The sequence below is a fragment of the Elgaria multicarinata genome, chromosome 3 (genome assembly GCF_023053635.1).
Source record: "Elgaria multicarinata webbii isolate HBS135686 ecotype San Diego chromosome 3, rElgMul1.1.pri, whole genome shotgun sequence".
Taxonomy (NCBI): Eukaryota; Metazoa; Chordata; class Lepidosauria; order Squamata; family Anguidae; genus Elgaria; species Elgaria multicarinata.
Window position 1 is genome coordinate 63,014,034 of NC_086173.1, and position 24,090 is coordinate 63,038,123.

The 24,090-nt window shown below is 43.3% G+C and overlaps 1 protein-coding gene across 1 annotated transcript in view; it reads left to right on the forward strand.

The window, feature by feature from the left end:
* Positions 1–1,281: 1,281 nt before the first annotated feature.
* The window catches only part of PKN1 (protein kinase N1), a 73,566-nt gene continuing 50,757 nt past the window's right edge, over positions 1,282–24,090 (forward strand). Inside the window, exon 1 of the mRNA XM_063120489.1 lies at positions 1,282–1,423. Within this exon, the coding sequence (XP_062976559.1) occupies positions 1,403–1,423 (21 nt within the window). The 5' untranslated portion in view covers positions 1,282–1,402. The remainder of the gene's footprint in view (positions 1,424–24,090) is intronic.

The following is a 24,090-nucleotide window of genomic DNA, read 5'->3' on the forward strand; positions in this document are numbered from 1 at the left end:
AACAACCGTCATTTATTTTCCAGTCGTTTCACCCTTGCGCGCCTCCGACAAATAGTTGCCTCTCTGCCCCCTCACTACAATCGGTGGATTGTGTAAGGTAAAGCCGATGACAATTTGGTAGAGAGAAGGAGGCACAGTGCCAAAAACATTGGTGGCTCCTCTGCGAAGTCCAGTGCGAAGAGGAAAGAGGTTGCCACAACACCGCAAATTCTAACATTTGCTGCTTGAGGCTGAGCAACAAATGCCCCCCTCCCCTCGAGGTACACAGTATCCGAGTCTGTTCAAGTTGTTTTGGCATCAGAGGAAGAAAAGCCACAAGCGCCTCTCCCTGGCAATAAAATTCAATGACAGTATATTAAATAACAATTTGCTGCCCTTTCGTGGAATCCCAAATTTGCTATCAGCGGCAGCTGCCTCTCTCTGTCTAATGGTAGGGCCGGCGGCCTCAAGTTACAATTGGGGGGTGGTGAGGGGGCTTGCTGTGCAATAGGAAGGGCGGCTTCAATTTAGGAAGGTGGGTGGCGGGTTCTGTACGAAAGCCAGGCCTGCCTCCGAAATGGCAGTGAGCCTCGTCGTGTCCTTTCCTCAGACTGTCAAGAGACACGCCGTTGTTCCGGCTTCTGGGAGGCAGGAGAGTGGCGGTGTTTTCCTGCAACCCAACCCCCCGGTTAATCTCCATTAATCTACTCCGGAAAGAAAGGAAGGGGACCTCGAGAGGGCCGCTGCAGCAGCAGCAGCAGCAGCTGCAAGCAAGCAACCCCCGCACATCTTTGGCCTCGGTCAGCATCCTCCTCCTCCTCCTCCTCCTCCCCTCCCCTGTAGCTTGCTGCGGCTGCAGCGATGTCTCCTCCTCTTCTCCGTCCTCCTCTCTCTCCCCCCACCCCCTCCCCGACTTGACTCGCTCGCTCCCCTGCTCATGTGACCAGCCCAGCAAGTTGGGCACTAGGAAGCGAGCGAGCCAGCGGGGCCGACGCCGCAACAACAGTAAGAGCGGCACGAAAGAAGAAGAAGGAAAAAAGGCGGGTGGGAGCGAAGAGAAAGACTTCAGCGGCGCGAGACGCGCCAGCGTTGGAACGTTTGGCGGGCCAGAGTGGCGCGCGACGGGGAGCTGCAGCCGCCGCTGCCGCCGGGACGAAGCAGCGCGGAGCTGCCCGGAGCCGAGAGAATCGTCCCTCCTCCTCCTCCTCCTCCTCCACCTCCACTTTCGGCCGTTCGCTTGCCTGCTGTTGTTCCCGGGCGGGCGAGCCGCCCCCCGCCCCTTGCGGCTCCCCTTTCACGCCCCACGACCCGGCGGGAGAGGATGGCGGCTAGGCTGTTGCTGTAAAGGCAGCCCCGGGGAGCAGCGGCGTGCAGAGGAGGAAGCCAGCCGGCACTTGGCGGGAAGCGAAAGAGGGGGGAAGAGATGGCTAACGAGTCGCTTCAGGTAAAAGCCAGACTTCGGACTCCTCTGTGTGTGTACAGTATGGGTCTCAAGCCTAGAGACACGGCGCACAGCCTGAGAGGGGGGGACAGGGCCGCCCATCTCCGCACGTTTTGGACTCGCAACAGATGAGGGACTCTGTCGGAGCCCGTGACACGTTCAGCTCGGACAGTCTCTATTCTTCCTCGCGCTCTCGGTCTCTTCTTCCCTTCCCGCCCCTCCTCCCCCTCCTCCATCTGACCAGATGGCGGCGGCGGCGGCAGCAGACCACATCCCTCGTGCGGGCTGCCCCTTGCACAGGCGGCCAGATCCCGGCGCTAGCCTCTCTAACCCTGGCGGCTTCTGGCCCGAAAGGGAAGGACCGGCTCTGTCTGGCCTCTACCGCTGGGACGTGTCTCGCTGCGCTGGAAGGAAGGGTTGGACTTTTGGTTCTTGCTCAGCCACAAGCCGTCTGGTAGCCTTGGGCAAGTCACTGTACCTCTCAGTTCTGTAAAGAGGCAATGGGTTGTATCCAGTGTTAGCCCTATTTAGAGCAGACATATACTGAAATGAATGGGACTTAAGTTAGACAAACAGTGGATACAAGCCAAAATACTTCGTGGTTTATTGAGGGGGTGAATTGGATACAGAAAGTAACGTCTTTTTGCACACAAAGTACTGCGAAACATATGAATAACAACAATGGATACTTCTCTTTATAAAGGTCTGAATGGGCAACTGATCCAGACCTCTAATGTAAGTGTCATCTACACTGTGCCAGGCTTAGTTAACCCCTCAAGATGCCTTGCAAGTAAGCCATCACTTAGATGCTTGCTAGATACGCCTTATTTCTTCTGATGTAACAGGGTCCCCACTATGGGGGAGAGGCCTCTTTTGTTAATTTATTTAAACTATCCTTTCTTACGGGTTAGAGGTGAGTGAGCAGTAAGGTGGCCAAGTTTGCTGACAATTCTGAATTTACAGTGGTTGAAAGAAAAAGGAAAGCGCTCCAAACGAGTCTTTCCAAATGGGGAATGGGGAATAAAGTGAGAAATGTGGTTCAGTGTAAGTCAGTGTAAAGTGATGTACCGTAGGGCAAAAAAATCCTAACTTTATATGTAAGCTAATGGGAGCTGAGCTGGTGATGACTTATCAGGAAAGGGATCTTACAGTTGCGGTAGACAGCTCAATGAAAACATGAATCCAGTGTGTAGCCACTGTAAAAATGCAAATTCCATGTCGGGGGATCATTAGGTAAATGAATGAAAAATAAAACTACAATACACAATGCCTTTATATAGATCTGTGGTGTTACCACACTTGGAATACTATGCGTTCTGGTCATTGCACTTCAAAAAGGATATTGTAGAGCTGGAAAGAGTGCAGAAAAGAGAAACAAAACAAAAGCGGGTTATAATGTTTGGGGCATTTTAGCTTAGAAAACAAGTAAGGGAGGACATGACAGAGATATATGAAATTATGCATGGTGTGGGGAAAATGGATAGGGAGAATGTTTACCTTGTCTCTCATCACTAGAAACTAGGATCATTCAATAAAGCTTAATGGAAGATTTAGGACAGATAAAAGAAGCCTTTCTTCACACAGCACATAGTTAAAACTATGGAAGTTGCTACCATAAGATGTAGTGATGGCCACCAACTTGGATGTTTTGAAAAAAGGATAGAGGATAAGGCTATCAATGGTTACAAGTCATGATGGCTATATATAACGGCCAGTATCAGTGGTAGTACACCCTTCAATTCCAGTTGCTGAGGGACACAAGCAGGAGGGTGCTATTGCACTCATGTTCCACTTATGGGATTCCTATAGGCAGCTGGTTGGCCACTGTGAAAACAGAATATTGGACTAGATAGGCCTTTGCCTGATCCAGCAGGGCTCTTCTTAAGTTCTTCTGAGACTTGTGTCTTCCAGTGCAATCAAATTTCAGAACCCTGCTCTCTTCCTTTGGGAGACCCCAAATGATAAAACAGAATGGTTCCTAGTTATGAGCCTTAGAGGGACTTCTCTTCTCTAGGGCAGGCATAGCAAGTGAATGCAAAACAGAAGGTAGTTCTCCCCACCCCCTTCTCTTTGCCCGGGTGGGTGCTTACACTTACTTTCTTCTGCATGGTGAAGGGTAAATAAATGCGGCCTCTAGACCTCATGACTTGCTATTTTACAAGTTTCTCCCTCTTGTTTCATGATAGTTGGTCTTTCCCTGTTGCCAACCCCATCTGTCTGGATGTATTATTTCTTTCTGTGTGCCCAAGGGTGCCCTCTTCAGATTAGAGTTTTACAGTCATAAAGAAATGTTGAAGTGAGACTTTTAATCAGGGAAGCATGCAGCACATCTCTGCGGGAAAGAGCACTTCCTAAGGGGAACTGTATTTGCCAGCAAGCATCCTTTAGGCATTGCTATTGAATCTGTGGAATCAGGTTGCCACAGACTTCCAAGAGACTGAGCATATGAGATTACCTGTTGACTGAAATCTTAAGGACTTTAGAATTGCTGGATGGAGATTGCGCTGTGGATGAGATTCTTGGCTACTAGGTTGTTTTGGAAACACAGGGCATCTGGCAACCTTTCTCATTCAAGTAAATTGCAGGAAAAGGACTGTAGCTGATGTATGACTTACTGCTTGCTTGTTTAAATTATCATTGCCAGCTTAAAAATCGATGCGCTAAAGCCATTCTTCTTTGCTTGTGCAACTAACAACATCTCAATTATTAAAGATATAGTACTGATAATCAAATCCATTACCGTCAGCCCTTACCTTGCACTGTCAAAAAAGTCTATTGAGCTAAGAGGGACCAAAAGATCAGATTAAGCTTTTACCCTGACATTGCATTTTGTATTTTGTGTAGCCTGGATGCCTGGAATGAAGAACAAACAGTATTCCTCTTTGGTAGCATACTTCAATAGAACACAGGGCAGAGGAGTTTTTGCAAATGGCAAACATGAGGCAAGGACCAAGAAAAGGTTTTGGCTTGAGTTGTAAGTTGAATTTCAGTCTCTTAAATTGTTGCATCTATGCAAAGGGGCATGTAAGAATTTGCTCAAATGTGGGCAAAACTAGATGCATATAACATTCTCCTATTTTTTTTTTTAAAAAAAATGAACAGCAACTCTGGAGTGTTGTAACAAAGTGTAGAGTTATAGGAGGGACAATAGAGCTTTAAAGAATGCTTTAAAAATGTATTTGTTCAAATTGGCCTTTCCTGCGTAGGTAGTTAATGTCTGTTTAGAGATGCGAAGGCCCAGAAAAATTAAGAAAAAAATCCACGATTTTTCTCCAAGGATATTTTGGTTTTTTTAATTCAAGAAATTGAACAGCTTTGAATTAAGAAATATTTTCTTGTAGAATTTAAGACAAGGTATTTATATATTGTTACACAGCATTTTCTCTCCCAAAATGATTTCTGAAAACTATGGAATAAGACTTTTATAGAAAGAATAGAGATGTAAAATGTCTGGAAATAATGAAGCCAGGGGGATTTTTTTAAATCCTCTCTGTAAGATCTCAGCATAGTTATTTGGGGGTGGGGGGAATGTTTTTTTTTGTTTTAATCCTCTCTGTAAGATTCCCAGCAGTTATTTCCATTCCTTATTAAAATTATTGATCTAATGTATCTTTTGCTGATAGACATTTAAGGGATGCTCCAAGTCATGCTAAGTTTCCCAACATGTGAGTAAAGTCACCATATCATATATGGAGGAAAATATGCATTCTTGACAGTTTGGGTTTTATTCTGAAGAGGACTGTGATTCTGGCCTTCTTCCGGTTAGATCCTATAGCAAACAATTATTGCAATTCTAATATAAAACCCACATAGAATCATAGAATAGTAGAGTTGGAAGGGGCCTATAAGGCCATCGAGTCCAACCTCCTGTTCAATAAGCCCTTTCTACCTAAAGGTAACTCAGTAGCCTGGTTCCTATGGTGTAGGCATGGGGCTGACACCAGCACTAGAGACAACCTTTCAGAATGAACAACAATAACAAAAATAAGATGTTCATTGATGGAAATTATTTACAGAAGTGAATAAAATGTCCCTCAAGATAATAGGTGACTTTGCTTAAAGGTACTTAAATTAAATAGGGTTGCTTACCATTCCTAAACTGAGTCTTTCCGAGGTAAATAAAATCTAAATAGCTTTCCCTTCAGATTAGATTAACCTAAGCTCACCCCATAAACAGGAACAGGTTTAGGAATTTTCCTAAACTCGCTTACAAACAGGAACAGGTGTTGTACACCAGTCTTCTTCTGCCTCCAGTTCTTCCTGCTTCTTTGGCTTCTAGGATGATTCAGATGTTTCAGGGACTACTTGCTGAAGTTCTCTCTGGTAAGACATAAAATAGTAACCTAAAATGCATTATATATAAATTGGTTTGCTCATAAAATTATCCTGTTTGGTTTATTAAATATAAAATAATAGTTTTTTTAGACAATAATTAGACATTTACTAACTTAGATTACTTTTACAAGTTATTAAATATAACGATAATTTTATGAGCATACCAAGTTATATATAATATAACTTTAGGAACATAAATGCTGTTTTATGTTCGTAAAGCAGTGTTCCCCAACCTCCAGATGTTTCAGACTACAATCCCCAGCATTCCTGACCATTGGCCATGTTGCCTGTAGCTGATAGGAGCTGAAGTGCAAAATGTCTGGAGGGCACCAGGATGGGGAAGCTGTCCTAAAGCAACAAAGTAACTTGAGATCTGCAAAGAGCACTAAAAAAAAGGCATTGCTTAGTTTTCCCTTTTCCCAAAAAGTTCTGGTGTTTTTTTTTTAAATAAAAACAACTTGGAGAAAAAGATTTCCACCACACCCTCCCCATGACTTCAATACTTCTGGAAATTTTGCATCTTTATGGGTGTGCTAAATTTAGCTGAATTGTCTCAATTCTGATAGTGCTGTTCTTGTTCATTTATATGTGCTTGTATCCAACACCTTTATTGTTTGTAAACAGCTTTGGGAACGTATATCTCTGGAAAGCGCGATGTAATTATACTGAATAAATAAATAAAATAAAGAGGAAAAGGGACTGCTTAACCCATTTTTGATCAGCTGGCAAAACTAAGAAAGTTAGGAAAGCTGAGCAGTTCTTTCTCCCTCCATCTCCAATTGCAGTTCCTTAGGGCTGTTTTTAACTTTAAAAAAAACACCTTTCAGTGGAAATTTACACACACACACACACACACACACACACACACACACACCCATTTACTTTAGCCTTCAGCCTTTTAGTGGAAGGTAACCTAGATTTCCTCTTTACAGCCTGATGGAAGTATCTCCTAGACTTGTTTAAAAAATATCTTACACTGGACAGCTTCTTCTAAAGCAGATGATAAATGTTATCACTTTACACATTTCAGTTGCAAAAGTTTGGACTCAGAATGAGTCTTTCAGCTGGAACATGTACTGATTACCTTCTGTAAATTTGTGAACATATTTATGCAAACTGTGAAGAATCATTGTGGGTAAAACCTTGCTTAATTTCTAGCTCAAATGTCAGACCTTCTACAAATTCAAATCTTGGGCCTGAGGCCTTCCATAGTTCACCCTTCAGCCACAAATCCCAGGCTTACAGAGAAACATGAAGGATTAGAGGTGTAAAGGGATTTTTTTTTTGACAAGAGTCTGAACTTGCATAATTTAATTTACAGAACTTGGTGTTTCAGAGGTTTGAAGGTAGTCTGATGAAATGGCAAGCCGTAGTTTAACAATAAGACTGCATCATTATGCATACTTGGTTAGTAAGGATGCAATTCCGTGCATACTTGCCTAAGAATAATACAGTAGGACAAGGTGAAGAGCCTCAGGCCTGGGGGAGACAAATCTGGCCCTCATGGGGTGTCAGTCCAGCTCTCCTTCCCCTGGCCCCATCCCCTTTTCCCTGACCACCAATAGTTTGGAGGTTTTCTGGCTTTTCCCCACATTCTTAACGGCTGAAATGCCTCTCCTAAGTCCTAGTTACTGGAAAAACCAAAGAAACGAGCTGGGAAGGCACCAAAACACTGTGCAGACTGAAAGAGGGAACCCTCCAAATGCCTGAATACAAAAGCCCTGCTAGTTGGAAAATTGTGATGTCTTTTATTCAAAGCCCGACACATTTTGGGCTATAAAAATCCCTTTAGGCTTAGGGTGAGCATATGGAAAGGAGGACAGGGCTCCTGACTCAAGGGCACCCTTGCAGACTCTACTCACTCTTTTTCAAGATAAAAACAAGCTAAAATATACTGTGTATTTTGAATATTTTGGTCCGCCCCTTTTGCCCCACTCATCACTGTAATGTGCCCATTGAAAGTTTCTCCAAAATGAAATTCGGCTTTTGAGCTGATTTTTTTTTTTATGTAAGGAGCATAAGAAGCTACTTTATGCTGAGTCAGACCCATTGGTCCACTATTATTGGTCCACTAGCCATTATCATTGGCACTGATTGGCATCAGCTCCTCATGGTTTAAGACAGGAATTTTTCCAGTCTTATCTGGTTATGCTGGAGATTAAACCTGGGACATTCTGCAGGCAGACCATACACTCTACCCCTGAGCTATGCTCTTCCCCCTGCCCAGCTTGTAGGTTCAACACTACTGTAGTAGTACTGACTACTAAGGAAACATGGGTAAGATTGAGTTTTACAAATCAGAAACTGATAAAATTGTGTCTGATCTCATGAAATTGATATTTACTATCTTTGAAAAGAAGTAAACACAAAAAAGCAAAAAGTAGCTGGGAACCTTTAAAAGCTATTTCAGGATTTTGAGACTGCAAGTGCTTATGTACACTCCTCTCATTTTGCCCATTTGAGGAAGTTCTGCTGACAGAGGCCATCATGTGAGTTAAAGCTAGGAACAGGGCTAAATACACATGGGACTTCTAAGCATCAGGCTCGGACTAATACTGTGCCTGTTAGAGCCCGTGTCTGAATTAATAGGGTGTGAGTTCAAACGGTATTGCCTATTCTTAAAACTTCACAGAATTGTACAGAAAACGTTTGAGGAGATACAGAAAGGCACTGAGAATCATTGATCTAAGCTTCCTTGCTTAGGCCTTAGCTAGACCTCAGGTTTATCCCAGGATTGTCCCGGGGTTGTCCCTGCCTGGTCCCGGGATCCTGTGTGTCATTTACATGAACAGGGATGACCCCGGGACGATCCCAGGATAAACCTTAGGTCTAGCTAAGGCCTTTACCTTCTTTAAAGGTAGTGTGACACTGTTTGAATTGCAATAAGCTGTAAGAAGTATGCAACAAATGCCTGGGGGTGAACTATCCATTTTTTTCATCAGATTGGGGGGAAATCTGGGTTCCTAACCTAAGAATTCTGGAGAGCAGCCCTGGCACAATCTCTCCTGCCGCTTGAGGCGGGAGTGCACATGCACCATTGCATCGTGCCCCCATCCTACCACATCACCCCTTTCCACTGCCACGTTATGCCCCTTTCCCCCTATGTTGCACTCACCTTCCCACCATTGCATTGTACACACAGCCCTTCCTTTCTTACCATCGTCACGCACGATTCAAGAGGCATGCAGGAGAGACACATTAGCCGGAGGAAGAGGCTGATGTGATTCTTCAGAGAGCTGATCGAAATGCCTGGCTCTGAGGGGCTTGTTCCTCAGAGTCAGGGGTTGTGGGAGGGGTGTTCCAGGTGATGGCATCTAACTCCTATGACAGCCCTCCCACAATGCCTGGCTTTGAAGAATGACCCCCTCGGAGCTGGGCATTTTGGCCTGGCCAGCTCTCTGAAGAGCTGCACCAGCTGCTTTCTTGGTTGACGTGGCTCTCCAGAGGGTCTCCCCGCTGTTCTCTGGCTCTTGCTGAGAGCATTCTGAGCACAAGCCAGAGGGCGGCTGCTCTGCAGAGCCTTGCCGGCCGCGCTCTGGCTGCAGCATTTGTCACAGCGGGGGAGTGGGGCTGACGGGGCTTCACCACTGCTTCTACATGCCCAATGTGTTGGAACAACAACAACATAACAGTCTACCAACCTTGACTAAGGAAAAAAAATACTTTGAGCATTTTCTGATTTGCATTTTAAGCTTAGTTAAATAATAGGAATAAATGTTTGTTTATTTAAAGTTATTTTTGGGCTACCTGTAAGGGTAAACTCTCTTAAGGTGACATTTAGGATTTAAAAAAATCATACGTACAGTAAATGTACCATAGGAAATCAATATACCATAAAATGGGACTTTGCTTCAGCTGCCCTGATTCTCTGATCACCTGGGTGGTCATTGGGGTGGGGGTCAGGTGGACTGCAGGGCCCTGGACTTTCGCCCCAGGTTCTTACCCTGGTTAGCACCACTGAATGCTACAAGGTGATTTCTCTGTGTTGGGGAACATTTCTCCAAAGAACAGCAATCGGTACAGACAACAAGCAAGGAAATTTATTTATAACACTTGATAAATGAGGGGGAGAGTGGAAAGAAGATGACTTGCTCATGTTTGTTTGGATAAATAATTGCTGCTAGAAGTTTGAGCCTGCCGCCATCTGACCAATTTGCAATAGTTAACCATGATCTCAGTTCTCCTGGATATGTGTGAGTGTGTGCATGTTCTCTCTGTCATATGCATGTGCACACACAAATGACCTTTAAAACACACACACACACACACACACAATTTTGAAACTCACCAGTAATTTTATTTATTTATTTTAACAAACTTATTTTGTGGCACTTTTAAAGGTGGAACTCTCACAACCAAATACTCAATAACCTAATACTGAAGGCTATTTGAATAATTGTGTAGGGTGAAGAAGCTATCCTGGCTTATTCCTTCACCCCCTGTGTGCCATGCGCATGACCACTATTTGCATAATTCCCTGTGATACAGTGCTGGTTGTCAGGCTGTTTGAACCCAGTGCACAACCCACAACTTGCAGCAGGGAGTTATGCAAATAGTGGGAGTGGGGGAGCAGCCATGATAGCTTCTTCTTCCTATGCGATTTTCCAAACACCCCCACTGTTTTTAGGTCGTTAACAAGCTTTGCATTGTTTTTCTCATTCTGCAATCACCTTCTGAGTGACCACATAAACCTTGTTTTTGAAAACCATACGGTGTTACAGACTGTGATATAAAAAAGTACTTAGAGTTATATTACTAAGTGTGTGTGCATTTGCTTAATGGTAGTGGACACATCGGATAATGATGCCTTCTCTTTATTGTATTCCATGATTAGTCTGTTGTGTCAATTAAATAAAGCTGTGGGGGTATATGTTTTGTTCCTTCCCAAGCTAAATTGCATTAATGGTACTGATCTTCTTGCGTCCCTCCTGAAGTGGGTAGAACAGAAAATTATAATCAATCCAGCATGTTGCTACAGCTACATGATATTCAAGCGTATCCTGAAGCTTCATGTTCTAAGAGGAGAAGGGAATATGATGTATAAGCTGCTCAACCTTCTCTAGTACAGCTGCTGGAGAACTAGAAATGTTTATAGTCCATTTGTGTTCTTCCCAAGGTGATGCTTTTCCTAAGATTATTAAATAGTACTACAGAGGTGCAGTTTCTTTGTGTGAGGTGTATGATTCTAATACATCATATCCCTTCTAACATTGTCTCCTGTGGTGTGTTATGCATTGTTCTCCATGTAAACTAAATGTAAGATTGTGTTTGGCCTGGTTTAATTGGAGCCAAACCTCTTCTTGATTTGGAGGGAAACTTAAATTACTGCTTTTCTTCCATTGCTGGTTGTGCATTCGGAAGTGGTGGCTACAGAGTGCTTATTAATGTCACAGTTGCACGGTGACTGCTGCCATGGATGGAAGCTGATTTCTGTCTGGAACACTCACTGGGGAAAGCTCAGCAGAGCCACTGTGTAATTGCTGGCTTGAATGGAGGTTGAATCTCTCTTATTAATTCAGTGAAGGGGAGAAAAATGTGTTTTGCATTTGAATAATTCAGGGTGAATTAATAGACAGGATCAAATGTTCCTGTTTGGGCTGCAAAGTTCTTGTTCTTTGCCTTCCCAGATCTCTTCCCCAAACTATACTGAATTGTGACTTATAGTGAGGCGCACATGAAAACACTTGAGACAGCCCCATCAAAGGGGAGGAAAAAGGGCTGTGTGTATGAGAGTGAGAAAGCAGTCTGAGGGGGCGGGGGAATGGCCTGATGGTGCAAACACTGGCAGAAGACCAGAAAATGGTGTTCACTCCTCTCCTTTTCTGTTGTAAGCTCCCAGAAAGACCTTGAACAAATCAGGTCACATATTTCTAGACTATATATTTAAACCAGATTGGAAATAGTTTCATTGTTGTAATTTTCCTCTGGGAATTGTAATTTTGTGAAGGAACTAAGAATTCTTTGTTGCAGGGTAGTATAGCCTGTAAGTTTTGAGAGCCCTTTAGATGGAAGACAGTTTCCTGATTCACATGTAATGACAACCCAGTTTATGAACCATGGGTTGTTGTTGAATCATGGCTTGTCATTACTTGTGAACCCTGCACTATGGGTTGTTAATTCTGGGTTGTTTATAGTTAACAACCCATAGATAAAGCATAGTGCAGGGTTTGCATGTAATGCCAACCCACGATTCAATGACAACTCAGACTCAACTCACATTCTGGGTTGGCATTACATGCAAACCAAGTCATTTGGTTTGAAACTGGCTTACATGTGTAACATAGACACAACCTTAATCGCTCTGGGTACAGTGAACATGATAGACCTGCTTCTTTCATTCAATGATATGCATTAAGAAGACTGTCACTATCCCTGTAGGTGCCTAGATTTCATTGAATTTCATTGCATTTTTCTGAAAACCCCAGATTTAACCTTATTCGCACTGATACCAAATTATCCTTGTTTTTCTAGTGTTGCTACTTAGGCTTGGACCGTCTCTAGATAACAGGTGTCTCCCATGGGACCTTTTCCTTTTGTCTGTTTTGCTGTTCTACAGCAAAAGGTGGCTGAACTAGAAGGATGGGTGTACTACGTATGTGGCATTGTTACTCCAGTATTTCCAGCTGGAGCACATGATATAGGTCACAGCTTCCTTTTCTTTTACTGAGAGTCAAAACAAACACACCAGTGGTACCTATATGTATCCCACCATGAGCCAAATAGCAACTTTGGGGGAGAATTAAAATTGGAAAAATTATGTAGGAAAAATAATTAACACCCTTCCGTAGTGCCCTTGTTCCAACCCAATTTGGTGTGTGTTCCACATTTTTAACTTTAAAAGAAACAGTTGGAGATCTTGAACAGCAATTTTCCATGTCTTATGTAGTTGTGCTCTGAGTTACTGAGCTGAAATGATAGAAGTTGGGGCATTTTGAATGGGAAGCTGACAGGTACCCAAACCCATCTAGAACACAGATTGTCGTGCATAAGGACATAAGAAGAGCCATACTGGATCAGACCAAAGGTCCATGTAGTCCAGCACTCTGTTCACACAGTGACCAACCAGCTTCGACCAGGAACCCACAAGCAGGATACGGTTGCAACAGCACCCTCCTGCCCATGTTGGTGTGTTTAGGCTTTCTGGCGTAGGCTTACTGCCTCTGATACTGGAGATAGCATATAGCCATCAAGACTAGTAGTCATTGATAGTATTCTCCTCCAGGAATTTATCCAACCCACTTTTAAGAACATAAGAGCCATGCTGGATCAGACATCCAAGTGAACTAACAACTAGATCCCATTTTGATAGAGATGGCAATGTATAAAGTAGGGTGGTCAAAGTAGATGTGATGAACTGGAAGGCTGCTAGATCCTGCAGATTTGTGTGGTGCTTAATGAATTAATTTATTTTGGGAAAGGCTTCTACTCCCTAATTTCAAGAGTTTTTTGATGTCCTTTCCTGAAACTGTCTGATACTTTTTGTATGTTACATTTGCATGACTGTGGCCTTAGCTAGACCTAAGGATTATCCCAGGCAAATGGAGGGGTTGTCCCTGCCTGCTTCTGGGATCCCGTGTGTCATTTGGATGCACAGGGATGATCCTGGGATGATCCCGGGATATAGGCCTGGTCTAGCTATGGCCTTAGGCTGCATCACTGACTTCATTGGGACTTACTTCTGTGTAGACATATATAAGATGCTCTATAGCTACAATCCTAAACACACTCACTAGGCTAAGGGTATAAGCTCTACGGAAGACAATGGAGCTTGCTTCCAAATAAACGTTCATAGATTGTGTTGTTACGATACCTAAACATTTCCCAATACTGTATGTGGCTGTTTCTGATCAGAAAGCAGTGCAGGTGATATGTCTCAAGATGACTTAAGTCAGCCAGGAAGCAATCCTATGAGTCACCTTCCCTGTTAAACAGTAGGCCTTGCTTCCCATCTAGAACATTTCATTTCTTAAAGAACCTGCTTTTGGTTCCTGTTTAGCTGTTTCTGTAAACCTTAATTTGTGGAACTATCTTTTAGTTCCCCTCCATCTCTCTAATGCAACGAATTGGACCCACATTTAAGTCCCTCTGCACATTATCAGGCCAGCAATGCTTATATGCAGAGGGATCTTGGAATATGCATGACTTGCAAATTAGATACAGCCTATGGTGCAGAATGCCGACATTCATGGAAAGAAAATAGTTATTAGCTTGCTTGGTTGTGAAGAAATGTGAAATTATAGAATGTGCACACTTAAAGGATTTGTGGACTGGATTTGGTTAAGGATCTTGTGGTTTCTTTGTTGGGAGGATTTCAGCACAGTCCTTGATACTTGTATGTTGCACCCTGATGCCCTTCCCTCATAGTTTTATGGTTTACACCACGCAAATCAACAAGATCATACTGATGGTACAGAGATAATTTACTGCCCTTAAGGGTGCTCCAGAAGCTAGAGTTAGTGCAGAACGCAGCAGCTCAGCTGTTGTTGGGAGCTGCCCCTTGGCTGAGGGAGCTACACTGGCTACCTATTTGCTACCAGGCAAGGTTTAAGGTTTTGGGACAATGTACAAAGCCCTAAACAACTTGGACCAGGATACCTGAGAGTGCCTTCTTCTTTACCAACCTGCCTGGTTACTGAAGTTCTCAGAGGGCATGCTCCTGGTGGCTCCACATGGACCTATGGCCTGCTTGGTGTCCACCAGCAGAAGAACCTTTAGTGTGGTGGCCCCCTTTTTTTTGGAATTCCCTGTCCCTGGAGGTCAGGCAGGTGCCAACATTGTACTTCAGTCGCCTCTTGAAAACAGCCTGTTTCCAGGAAGCATTCCTTAATTGGTATTCTGTTCTGAAAGGAACAATTTAAAATGGTGTTTTAATCTTTTAATCTTTTTACTTTATTTCTTATGTTCACTGTTCCAGAATCTACTTTAGATATGGAGTGGTATATAAATATTGTAACTAAATAAACAAATACACAAATTAGCAGCATCTTCCCTACAGGCTCTTGTAGTAGATCTCCCAACGACTTTTTGAACTGGAGGGAATTTGAAGAGTAGGGTGGGGGCTTGTGTTGGGAGGGGCAATTTCTGAAGGGATGTCTGTGGGTTGGGGGGTGAGGTGGAGAGTGAATGCGTGATTGTAGGATTTAGCCTGCTGTGTTGGCTTGAAATTCATGAGGCTGGGGCAGTTTATAACTCAGCCCCTTGCATCTGACTTGCTTGCTTCTACTAATTGGAACTGAAACTAGAAACCTGGTGCCCTGAAATGCTACACTGGGGCAAGAAAGGACCTGATGTTGGAAGCTTAATGATCCAGCTATTTAGAGAGAGAGAGAGAGCACGAGAGTGCATGTATCTGCCAAGGGTCTTGTCAGTATGCATGCTTTGGGTTTGTATATTCATACTGGGTACAGAACCGTGTCAGTTTATGCAGGGAACTGTGTGTGTTGTGTGCTCAAGGCTTTGTAATGCTTCCTGCAGGGAGGCTGAGGGAGAAGCAATTGGGGATTTGTGTGTGTGTGTGTGTGTGTGTGTAGAATACAAAGTGCTTCCTGTTGCTAGGGCTGCCTGATGCTGTTCCTGGGAAGCCCTGCTGCTGGCCCTATTGCAAACCCAAGCGAAAACTTTTCGGAGTGGCTGCTGTTGTGAGGGCAGGTGATTTTCTCTGAATGCCTAGCTTTTCTCTAGGTGTGGCTATTGTTGGCAATTCCTTGGTGTTTTAAATTGTTGCCTGTAGATCTGTGGGCTTGGACAGAGTATTATCTAGAGTGACTATATGGAAAAGGAGGACAGGGTCCTGTATCTTTAACAGTTGTAAAAAAAAAGTGGGAAATTTCAGCAAGTGTCATTTGTATGCCTGCAGCACCTGGTGAAATTCCCTCTGCATCACAACAGTTAAAGCTGCAGGAGCCCTGCCCTCTTATTGTATCTGGTCAAGAGGACAGGGCTCCTGTTGCTTTAACTGTTTATATATTGGATTTTTTATATAAAAAAAATATTTTAAATGTTTTAAATGTTTTAATATTGTAGCTTGTTTAATTGTTTTAATTTTTGTATATCTCAATTTGTTTTAACTGTACATGTTTTAATTTGTAAAGCTACCTTGAGTCCAAGTTTTAGGGAAAAGGCAGGATATAAATATAAATATAGTAACAACAACAATAATAATTGTTGTTATGAAGAGGGAATTTCATCAGGTGCTGCATGCATACAAATGACACCTGCTGGAATTCCCTTTTATATCCAACTATAGATACAGGAGCCCTGTCCTTCTTTCCATATGGCCACCCTATACTATCTTCATGGTTTGTCTAGTCCTACATTTCTCTTTACTTTGAGAACCTGCTGTATGTGAGCCATGGAACAGTGTGCGAAACGAATTGTTCCTAGTGGCCAATTCTATTTCATGTATGGAGTTCTAAACTAATAACTATATTTCTCAATCCTTGAACTTGGATTTGGCTGTAAACCAGATAACAGCGATATGAAGACAGTATGGGTTTCCTATTTCAAGGATTCACCATCATCAACCCTCTTATAACTTTAAACAAACACAGGCCAATAAGATGCAACTTTGATATATTCCTTATTACCATAATGTGGTATATCATTGGTTAGGCAAGATTCCTAAGATGGGCTGAAACCCATGAATTTGCACATAAAACCAGAATACTTGAAACAAAAGCATTTCGTTAGGAAACTGAAACAATGTGAGTAGATGCATCCTTCTCAATATAGGGTGTTGTTGTTTATTCGTTCAGTTGTTTCCGACTCTTCGTGACTTCATGGACCAGCCCACGCCAGAGCTTTCTGTCGGCTGTCGCCACCCCCAGCTCCCCCAAGGTCAAGTCTGTCACCTCCAGAATATCATCCATCCATCTTGCCCTTGGTCGGCCCCTCTTCCTTTTGCCTTCCACTTTCCCTAGCATCAGCCTCTTCTCCAGGGTATCCTGTCTTCTCATTATGTGGCCAAAGTACTTCAGTTTTGCCTTTAATACCATTCCCTCAAGTGAGCAGTCTGGCTTTATTTCCTGGAGTATGGACTGGTTTGATCTTCTTGCAGTCCACGGCACTCTCAGAATTTTCCTCCAACACCACAGTTCAAAAGCATCTATCTTCCTTCGCTCAGCCTTCCTTATGGTCCTTAGCTCTCGCAGCCATAGGTTACTACGGGGAATACCATTGCTTTAACTATGCGGACCTTTGTTGTCAGTGTGATGTCTCTGCTCTTAACTATTTTATCAAGATTTGTCATTGCTCTCCTCCCAAGAAGTCTTCTGATTTCCTGGCTGCAGTCAGCGTCTGCAGTAATCTTTGCGCCCAGAAATACAAAGTCTGTCACTGCCTCCACGTTTTCTCCCTCTATTTGCCAGTTATCAATCAAGCTAGTTGCCATAATCTTGGTTTTTTTGAGGTTTAACTGCAACCCGGCTTTTGCACTTTCTTCTTTCACCTTTGTCATAAGGCTCCTCAGCTCCTCCTCGCTTTCAGCCATCAAAGTGGTGTCATCTGCATATCTGAGGTTGTTAATGTTTCTTCCTGCAATTTTAACTCCAGGGATTCCCAGATCAAAAGGATTGTTTTTAGTTACTCTGCTAGTTCATCTTTCCTGTCTTTCACCTATCTTAAAAATCCACTCTTTAAAATCTTTCTTCTTTTGAAGAAGAGTCTGAAGATTCAGCTACCCTACCCCCAGCAACCATTCCTTCCTTCATCTCTGACTTCATGCTGTGCTATGTGGGACTCAGAATGAAATCAGACCTGCCAGAGGATGTTGAGAACGATCAAGGAGGAAAAGGGTGTGTGATGGCCATAAATAATGGCTGGCTGGCTAGCAAGGCCAGTCGGAATCTGCAGGCCCCAGATGAAGAATTATTTTCATAAAGCATTCCTTGCCTCAGTCTTGGAAATGCAAAATCGTCCACTTTGAGAAGGGAAATGGGCATTTGTATTTTGCTTAATAGGACAGTGATTTGCATTAGGCAAGACAGGAATGATCAAAGACTCAATTTAAATTAGACAGAATTCCTTTGGCTGATGTTGGTTGATTTGAATATAAGTGCCTGTAAGATGACTGTGTATTTTATCAGGATGATTGAGCAGTAGTTAGTTCTTTATGTTAGCAAACATCTTTTAACCTGCATCAAACCACACTAGCAACTGCATGATTTCCTTAAGTTTGCTTTAATTTGTTCTTTTCTCAGGCAGGGTTTTGCTGGTTTCACTGAGACTTATGCTTTAAATAGGAAGTGACTCCACTACTGCCATCCCGAGTAGTTCTGGTTCTGCTGCTATGATATTTTGCAAGGCAACACTTGCTCATCTTGAATTTACCTCCCCATTAAAGTCTTCTTTTCTCCAGGCTTGTGGCTCTTAGTGCCAGGGCAGGGGCTGGAGTACTCTTCTTCTGTGGCAAAATCAGCCTGCATCTAACAATCACTGTCCATTGATCCTGGAAACTCTGAGATAACCTTGGCAGAACCTATACTAGCAGCTGCTGTGCATCCAGGCCAGTTGCTGTAGCTGCAAGTTGGGAAGCATTTGTGGATTTGTGCAGTTCAGTGGCAACAGCCATAGGAAAGTTGCTGTTGATGGGGATAGAAAATGCTATTCTGCCATAAAGAGCTATCAGTAACCTGATTAGAACATCTTGTTTATTTATTAGAGATAGCTGGGAGTATGTCAGGAAAGGTTGTTGCAAACTTCTTTGCCCTTCTGTCCACAGAGTCTTAGCCTTTAGTTTACCCATCTTCTTTGCAGCTCAAGAAATATTAGAATCCTGATTTAGCACATACCACCATGTGGTGGCATGTCCAGACTGAAAGGTCGTTGGCTGTGCAAGTTAATGTCATCTACGATATATTTAATGTGGAAGATAAAACCAGAGCTTTAAGTGTTGAACTCTTATCTTCCCTTGCTGAGTCACGTTCCAGTGAAGATGAATACAGTCCTTATGTTGTGGCTAAACTGGTCTAGATTCAAAGCCTGGTCTGCTAGTTGCCTTTTCTTGCTACAGGAAAATTAATCCTGGAAAATGGGCATCAACTATGAATAACTGCAGATGTTAATGAAGCAGAAAGTGGGAACAGAAGACTTTTACCTTGGGATTGCAGAATATAGCGTGTTCAGAAGACCTACCTTTTAGAATTACGGTTGTTTTGTATGTAGGTCAGCACATCTTGGGGCTGATTCTAGAGTTCAAGAGATTCTATTTCATTGCATTGTTACTCTTGGTCAGAGAGCAATTATCCTGCAACTTCTTGCAAGCTGGGTTCCAAACAGCTTGCAAGCTGGGTATCCTCCTCATATAAGGAAGAACCACATCCTTTGTAAGAGGAAAACCAGCCTGGTTTGATAGGGTGAAAGCTTATATTTGGGCTTTATCGGGCCAAAAATTACCCCCATCCCATTTTTAAAAAATGGTTTTACTTTTATTAATTTCTAAAACTTCATCACTTTATATAAAAAAATGCTATAATGACTTAAAGAGTATTTTGATCACTATTATTATATGATCAAAAAATTTCTGTGGTATCTATGCATTATTGCATTTGCAGGTATGTTTGAAAGTGTTAATATTTCACCACATTGTGAAATACAGGGCAGCCGTAGGAGATGTGAATAGTTCTCTGGTGGAAGGAGATTGACAAATTGCTTTTGGGGGTTTCTTGCAGGTTGATGACTAGTGAGACTGTGGGACAGGGATCTCCTGGAGTTGTGAGGTCTGGTCTCTGCACAGAGTTCAAGAAAGGGAGGCAATCTTGTTTGAAGAAAATGAGCTCTCCCCTTACAGTGGTACGGGTGTGCTTTCCATCCCTCTTCCCTCACTGTAGCTGGGATTATGAGATTAATCCTTGGCTCATACTGTGTTGCCTCACTGGATATGGAAGACTCAAATCCTCTCCTCCCAAGAGCAGCAACATCTGTGAGTTTAACCCCTTTCATTGACCCAAACTTCCTGAGGTGGTGATGCTCACAGAATTATTTGGTAGAAGTATCTGGGATGGCAGCACCAAAGGCTGTTATTGCTTATTTAATTCTAGGATCCTTTTGCAGGCCTGCATGAGTTCCCTTGTAGAGAGATCATGAAGAACGTTGAATTCCAAAACCTTGCTTGCTTGTTCTTTAAGTGAGGTGGTTAGCAAACGGGCCAGTGCCGGTGTCCTTGAGTGGTGAGAGACTCTGTCCCACCTGCACTTGGAACCACTCAGCTTGTTTCACAGTGCGTGAGAAATGAGGTTCAGGGAGAAAGGGAAGGAAGCGTTGCTGTTCTTCTTCATCAGAGGCACTGTCAGAGAATATAGATGTAATAGATTTCGGTCCTTATCAGGATGATTGCAGGAGGCAGGCTGTTGTAATGTCAGAGTGGTTCTGCATCCCAGTGAACTTGTACAGTGTATTTATCAGAACAGTAAGGAGCTCCTCATGGGCTGCGGTTAGCATTGACTTAGTTCGTGTTTCAGCAGAGGGCATGCTCTATGCCCTGTTAGTTATCACAGGCCATACTACAAATGATATAGAACCATACAGTTCAAAGAGTCTAAACATTCAAATGCAATTGCTTCGTCCCAGTCTAGCAGCATCCCATTGAAAACAGATTACAGCCAAATAAGCAATGCATACCACTTTTCACTTCACAGAATTTGGTGAAGTGCCATAATTTGCATAATTAGTACAGATTTTAGAATTTAGCTTTCCCTGGCACAAAATGTGGGTTATATTGGAGCAGAATATTGAATATTTTTTCTAGTTATGTTCCACCTCCTCCAGTCATTCCAAAGTGCCTTTGTGTTCACAACAGAAAAGCACTTCCTCCAGCCTTATGTGGTTTGCTTTGAGAGAAGGATCTGCGCTTATGTGAGCTGCTGGTCTTTCTGAGCCATATCTTCCCTTTGCGCTCTCTTGCTCTGTGTGTGTGTGTGTGCGCACGCGCGCGCCCCTGCAGCAGAGAGGTGGATGCTTTGATGCCTTTTATCTGTGTACAGCACATACACAGGTGTATAGAGAGTGGGGAGGCCATGGAAAAGATCAAAGCCAGGAACTTGTTAGATCCTGGTGCTTACTGTCCTTAGTCTACTTGGCAGCAGGATTCTATGTAGTCCCCAGGAGTTCCAAAGTGTTTGCCAACCTGCTCAAACACCACCAGCATATATGTGAAGTGTAAAGTGATTCTCCTCCCCACCCACCCCAGTGTGCATCACGTTACACTGGCTTTACATTGAACCTCATCTGGCATTTGAATGCCCATTTCCCCCAATTTGGAGAGATCCATTTGGAGTTCTTCACTGTTCCTTTTCGTTTTAATCACCTTCAATAATTTGGTATTGTCGGCAAACTTGACCACTTCAGTGCTCACCCATGACTTCATATAATTTATAAACAACTTGAAAAGCACCAAACAGCAGTCCTGTGCTCACTCAGTTAACCCCATTCATTTCAGGAGAAAGGGACTTACCCCTCATTCACCAGATCTTACAGCTGCTAGCTACTGGCTAAACTTCTTGCTTACGCTGCGGAGGTTCACATTGGAATATTTATTGGATCTCAAAAAGACCTGTTGGTATTGGTATGAGGAATCTGGCATCTGTGTACATAGTAGTTCATTCTTGTCATTATAAAGACTCTCGAGAGTACTAAACTATCAATACTATCAAATCATGGACAATCAAACAAAAAAACATTTTGTCTAGTTACTCATTCCAAACATTTCTTTCTTTTTTCTCTTACAAATGTAGAAGAAATTTTGCACTCCGTAATGCTGCTTCATCCACAGGTAAGGGGTGGGTGCTTAGAGACCCTATGAGTCCTTATCCACTCATAGGGACTAGTCCAGGAAGGAAGGCTTGCATTGCTGTGAACAACGTTTCACAGAGAACTGAGAACTTGTCTGGTTTTTTTAAAACTACTTTTAATTGTCATGGTTTCCCTATGAATTGTATTTTGCTGAGGGCGTTGACAATTCTCATTTAGAGATCCTGAACCTCTCTCCCAGAATTACAATGATCAGGGTTCTCCTGAGAGAGTGAATGAAATGTCCAGAGCCTCTAAGCTGTAAGCTGGCAGTGCAACAGCACAATGATCCAGCCAGCTGTTGTGTCTGTTTTCTCTTACTGGACTTGCTCTTACTCTTATTGCACTAAATCCCCATTGCAGCCCACAGTAGATGCCATTCTAGCTCTAGCAAATGCATCTTATTACAGCCTGAGATGACTGAATGGTGAGTTCAAGTGGCAATTTTGGGATTCAATGTGAAACTTATTGCAATGTGGACATAGTCCCCAACATATCAGTTTAGTTCCTGAGACCTTGCCCTGGGTTCCTGCTGGCAGATGAATCAGCTATGTGGCTAGTTCTCTTCCCCTACACAGCGCAAATCTTTCTGAAGGCCGCTCTAGACAAAACGCAACAAATTCCCCTGCTTCCCAGCATCTGAGTCACTTTCTCCCATCTGGCTGCTATCCAGGGTGGAGTTGGGGGAGACGGGGGAGAGAGAGTACAGCCTGCTTTATTAGCCTATGACTTTTTGTGATGAAGCTGCTCAGGCAGATAACACGTCTTGCATTTCCTCTTCCTTGTGACTGCAGTTCCTACCCCAGCTCCACCCATTTGGCACATCTTAGAGGGCCCTCTCCCTCCCCTTTGCAAGGGGAGGCGTGCTTCGCGCCTATGGAAGCTGACTGCACCAATGTCTTCCTGAGAACATTTCTCATAATCTCTGCTGAACTGTAGAGACCTTTGCATTGAGAGCTTGCTGGCAGGCACTTAGGTGGCTTGGCTGCCACATCACCCCTTCTCTAAAGTCTTTAGGTCCCACTATTTCTGCCGTGCAGGATCCACTCTACCTACTTCTCCTTCATCATGAGGGATGGTTTTGGCCTTGATCTGTAGCTTTGCGTCTTTTCAAAGCAAAATAGTTTGGCTTCCTTGTGACCTCTGTATGCAATTGTTGGATAGCCTGGATTGCACACAGAGGGTGGGCAGACAGCGAGCTTCTATGGAAAGAAAGGAGCCAGCTGGGTCAAACAGAGAGACCCTTGTGGTTCTTTGGCCCTGAGAATGGCTAACGTGGGAATTGGCCTGGATTTGCAGAGCCTGACACCGGCAATCAGCCATACATAACAAATGTGCCAAGCTTGCAAGGATCTCTGAAATCTGCCTTCTCTTTTTCTTGTTTTTGTGGAAAGAATCTTACAGCAGCTTTGGAGTGCTTCAGAGTCTGCTTTCTATATGGCTCAAATCCTTTAGAATCCTAGATTAGTTCATCCTTGAAAAAGGACAAAACAGCCCTAGCAAATACCCAAGGGAATGTCCCCTGACAGCTCCTCCTTGCCCCCGCAACACCTGCGGCCTTGAGGTGTCAGTAAGCCTTGAAATTTGCAGGCAAGAGAATGATGGCACCAAGAACAGCATTTAAGTGTCAGCAGGGAACTGTAGAAATAGGAGGACCCTTTCTGCCTCCTGACAGTGGCTGTCAGTGGTCCATGATGCATTGGGGCCAGTGGGGGGGAGGTTCTAAGGAAAGTGATACTCCTTGCTTTCACTTGAAACTTTCCTGCTGGAAAATCTGGTTGATTAAAAGTGTATGTTTCCATAAGTAAACTAGAACTCTCATGGGGAAAGCCAGAGCAAGACAGAGAGAGAATGGGCAGCTCCTGTCTTGCCTGTTTTCCAACATTGGGGAGAAGGGCAGGGCAGATCTTTCCATTCTTTATTGCAGTAAAACTGCAGTTTCTGGGCAGGAAAGTGCATCATACATAGAATGCATTTACAATCTCTTAATAGGTCTGGAATTTTGGAGACGAAGGTATTGACTTAAACCATTTGTCTTGCCATCCCATCCCTCCCCCAGACACACGCTAGATACATTATACCTGGCAAGCCTGAGAAATATGTTTATATGCCTATCAATATTAACAAGGGGAAATGTCTGACAAATATGCAAAATAAAATCAGGTTTTATAAGAAAACAAGGGAATAATCCCAAAGGCGTAATACAGTTCTTTTCAGTAAGAAGAATGAAGTCCCCCCAAAAAATTAACCCCTCAAAATCATGCAGTATTTAAATTCATTATCTATATGGGAGGAGGGAAGGATTTTGTCTTAGTTTCTCATCTAACTCAGAACTGGGGATGGATTGGGCAAGGGTTCCCTTAGAACACTTTGCAAATTGTACAAAGCTAGAATGAAAGATCTATCAAAATGGCTGGTAGAAATCTGCTTGCCAGAGAAGAAACAACTTACAAAAGCCACCCTGATTGAATGCTTAAAGTAGGGAGATGATAGGGACTAGGAAGTCTGTGGCCTGTGTTGCTTGGTCTATCAGGAAAGTGGGACAGTGTTTC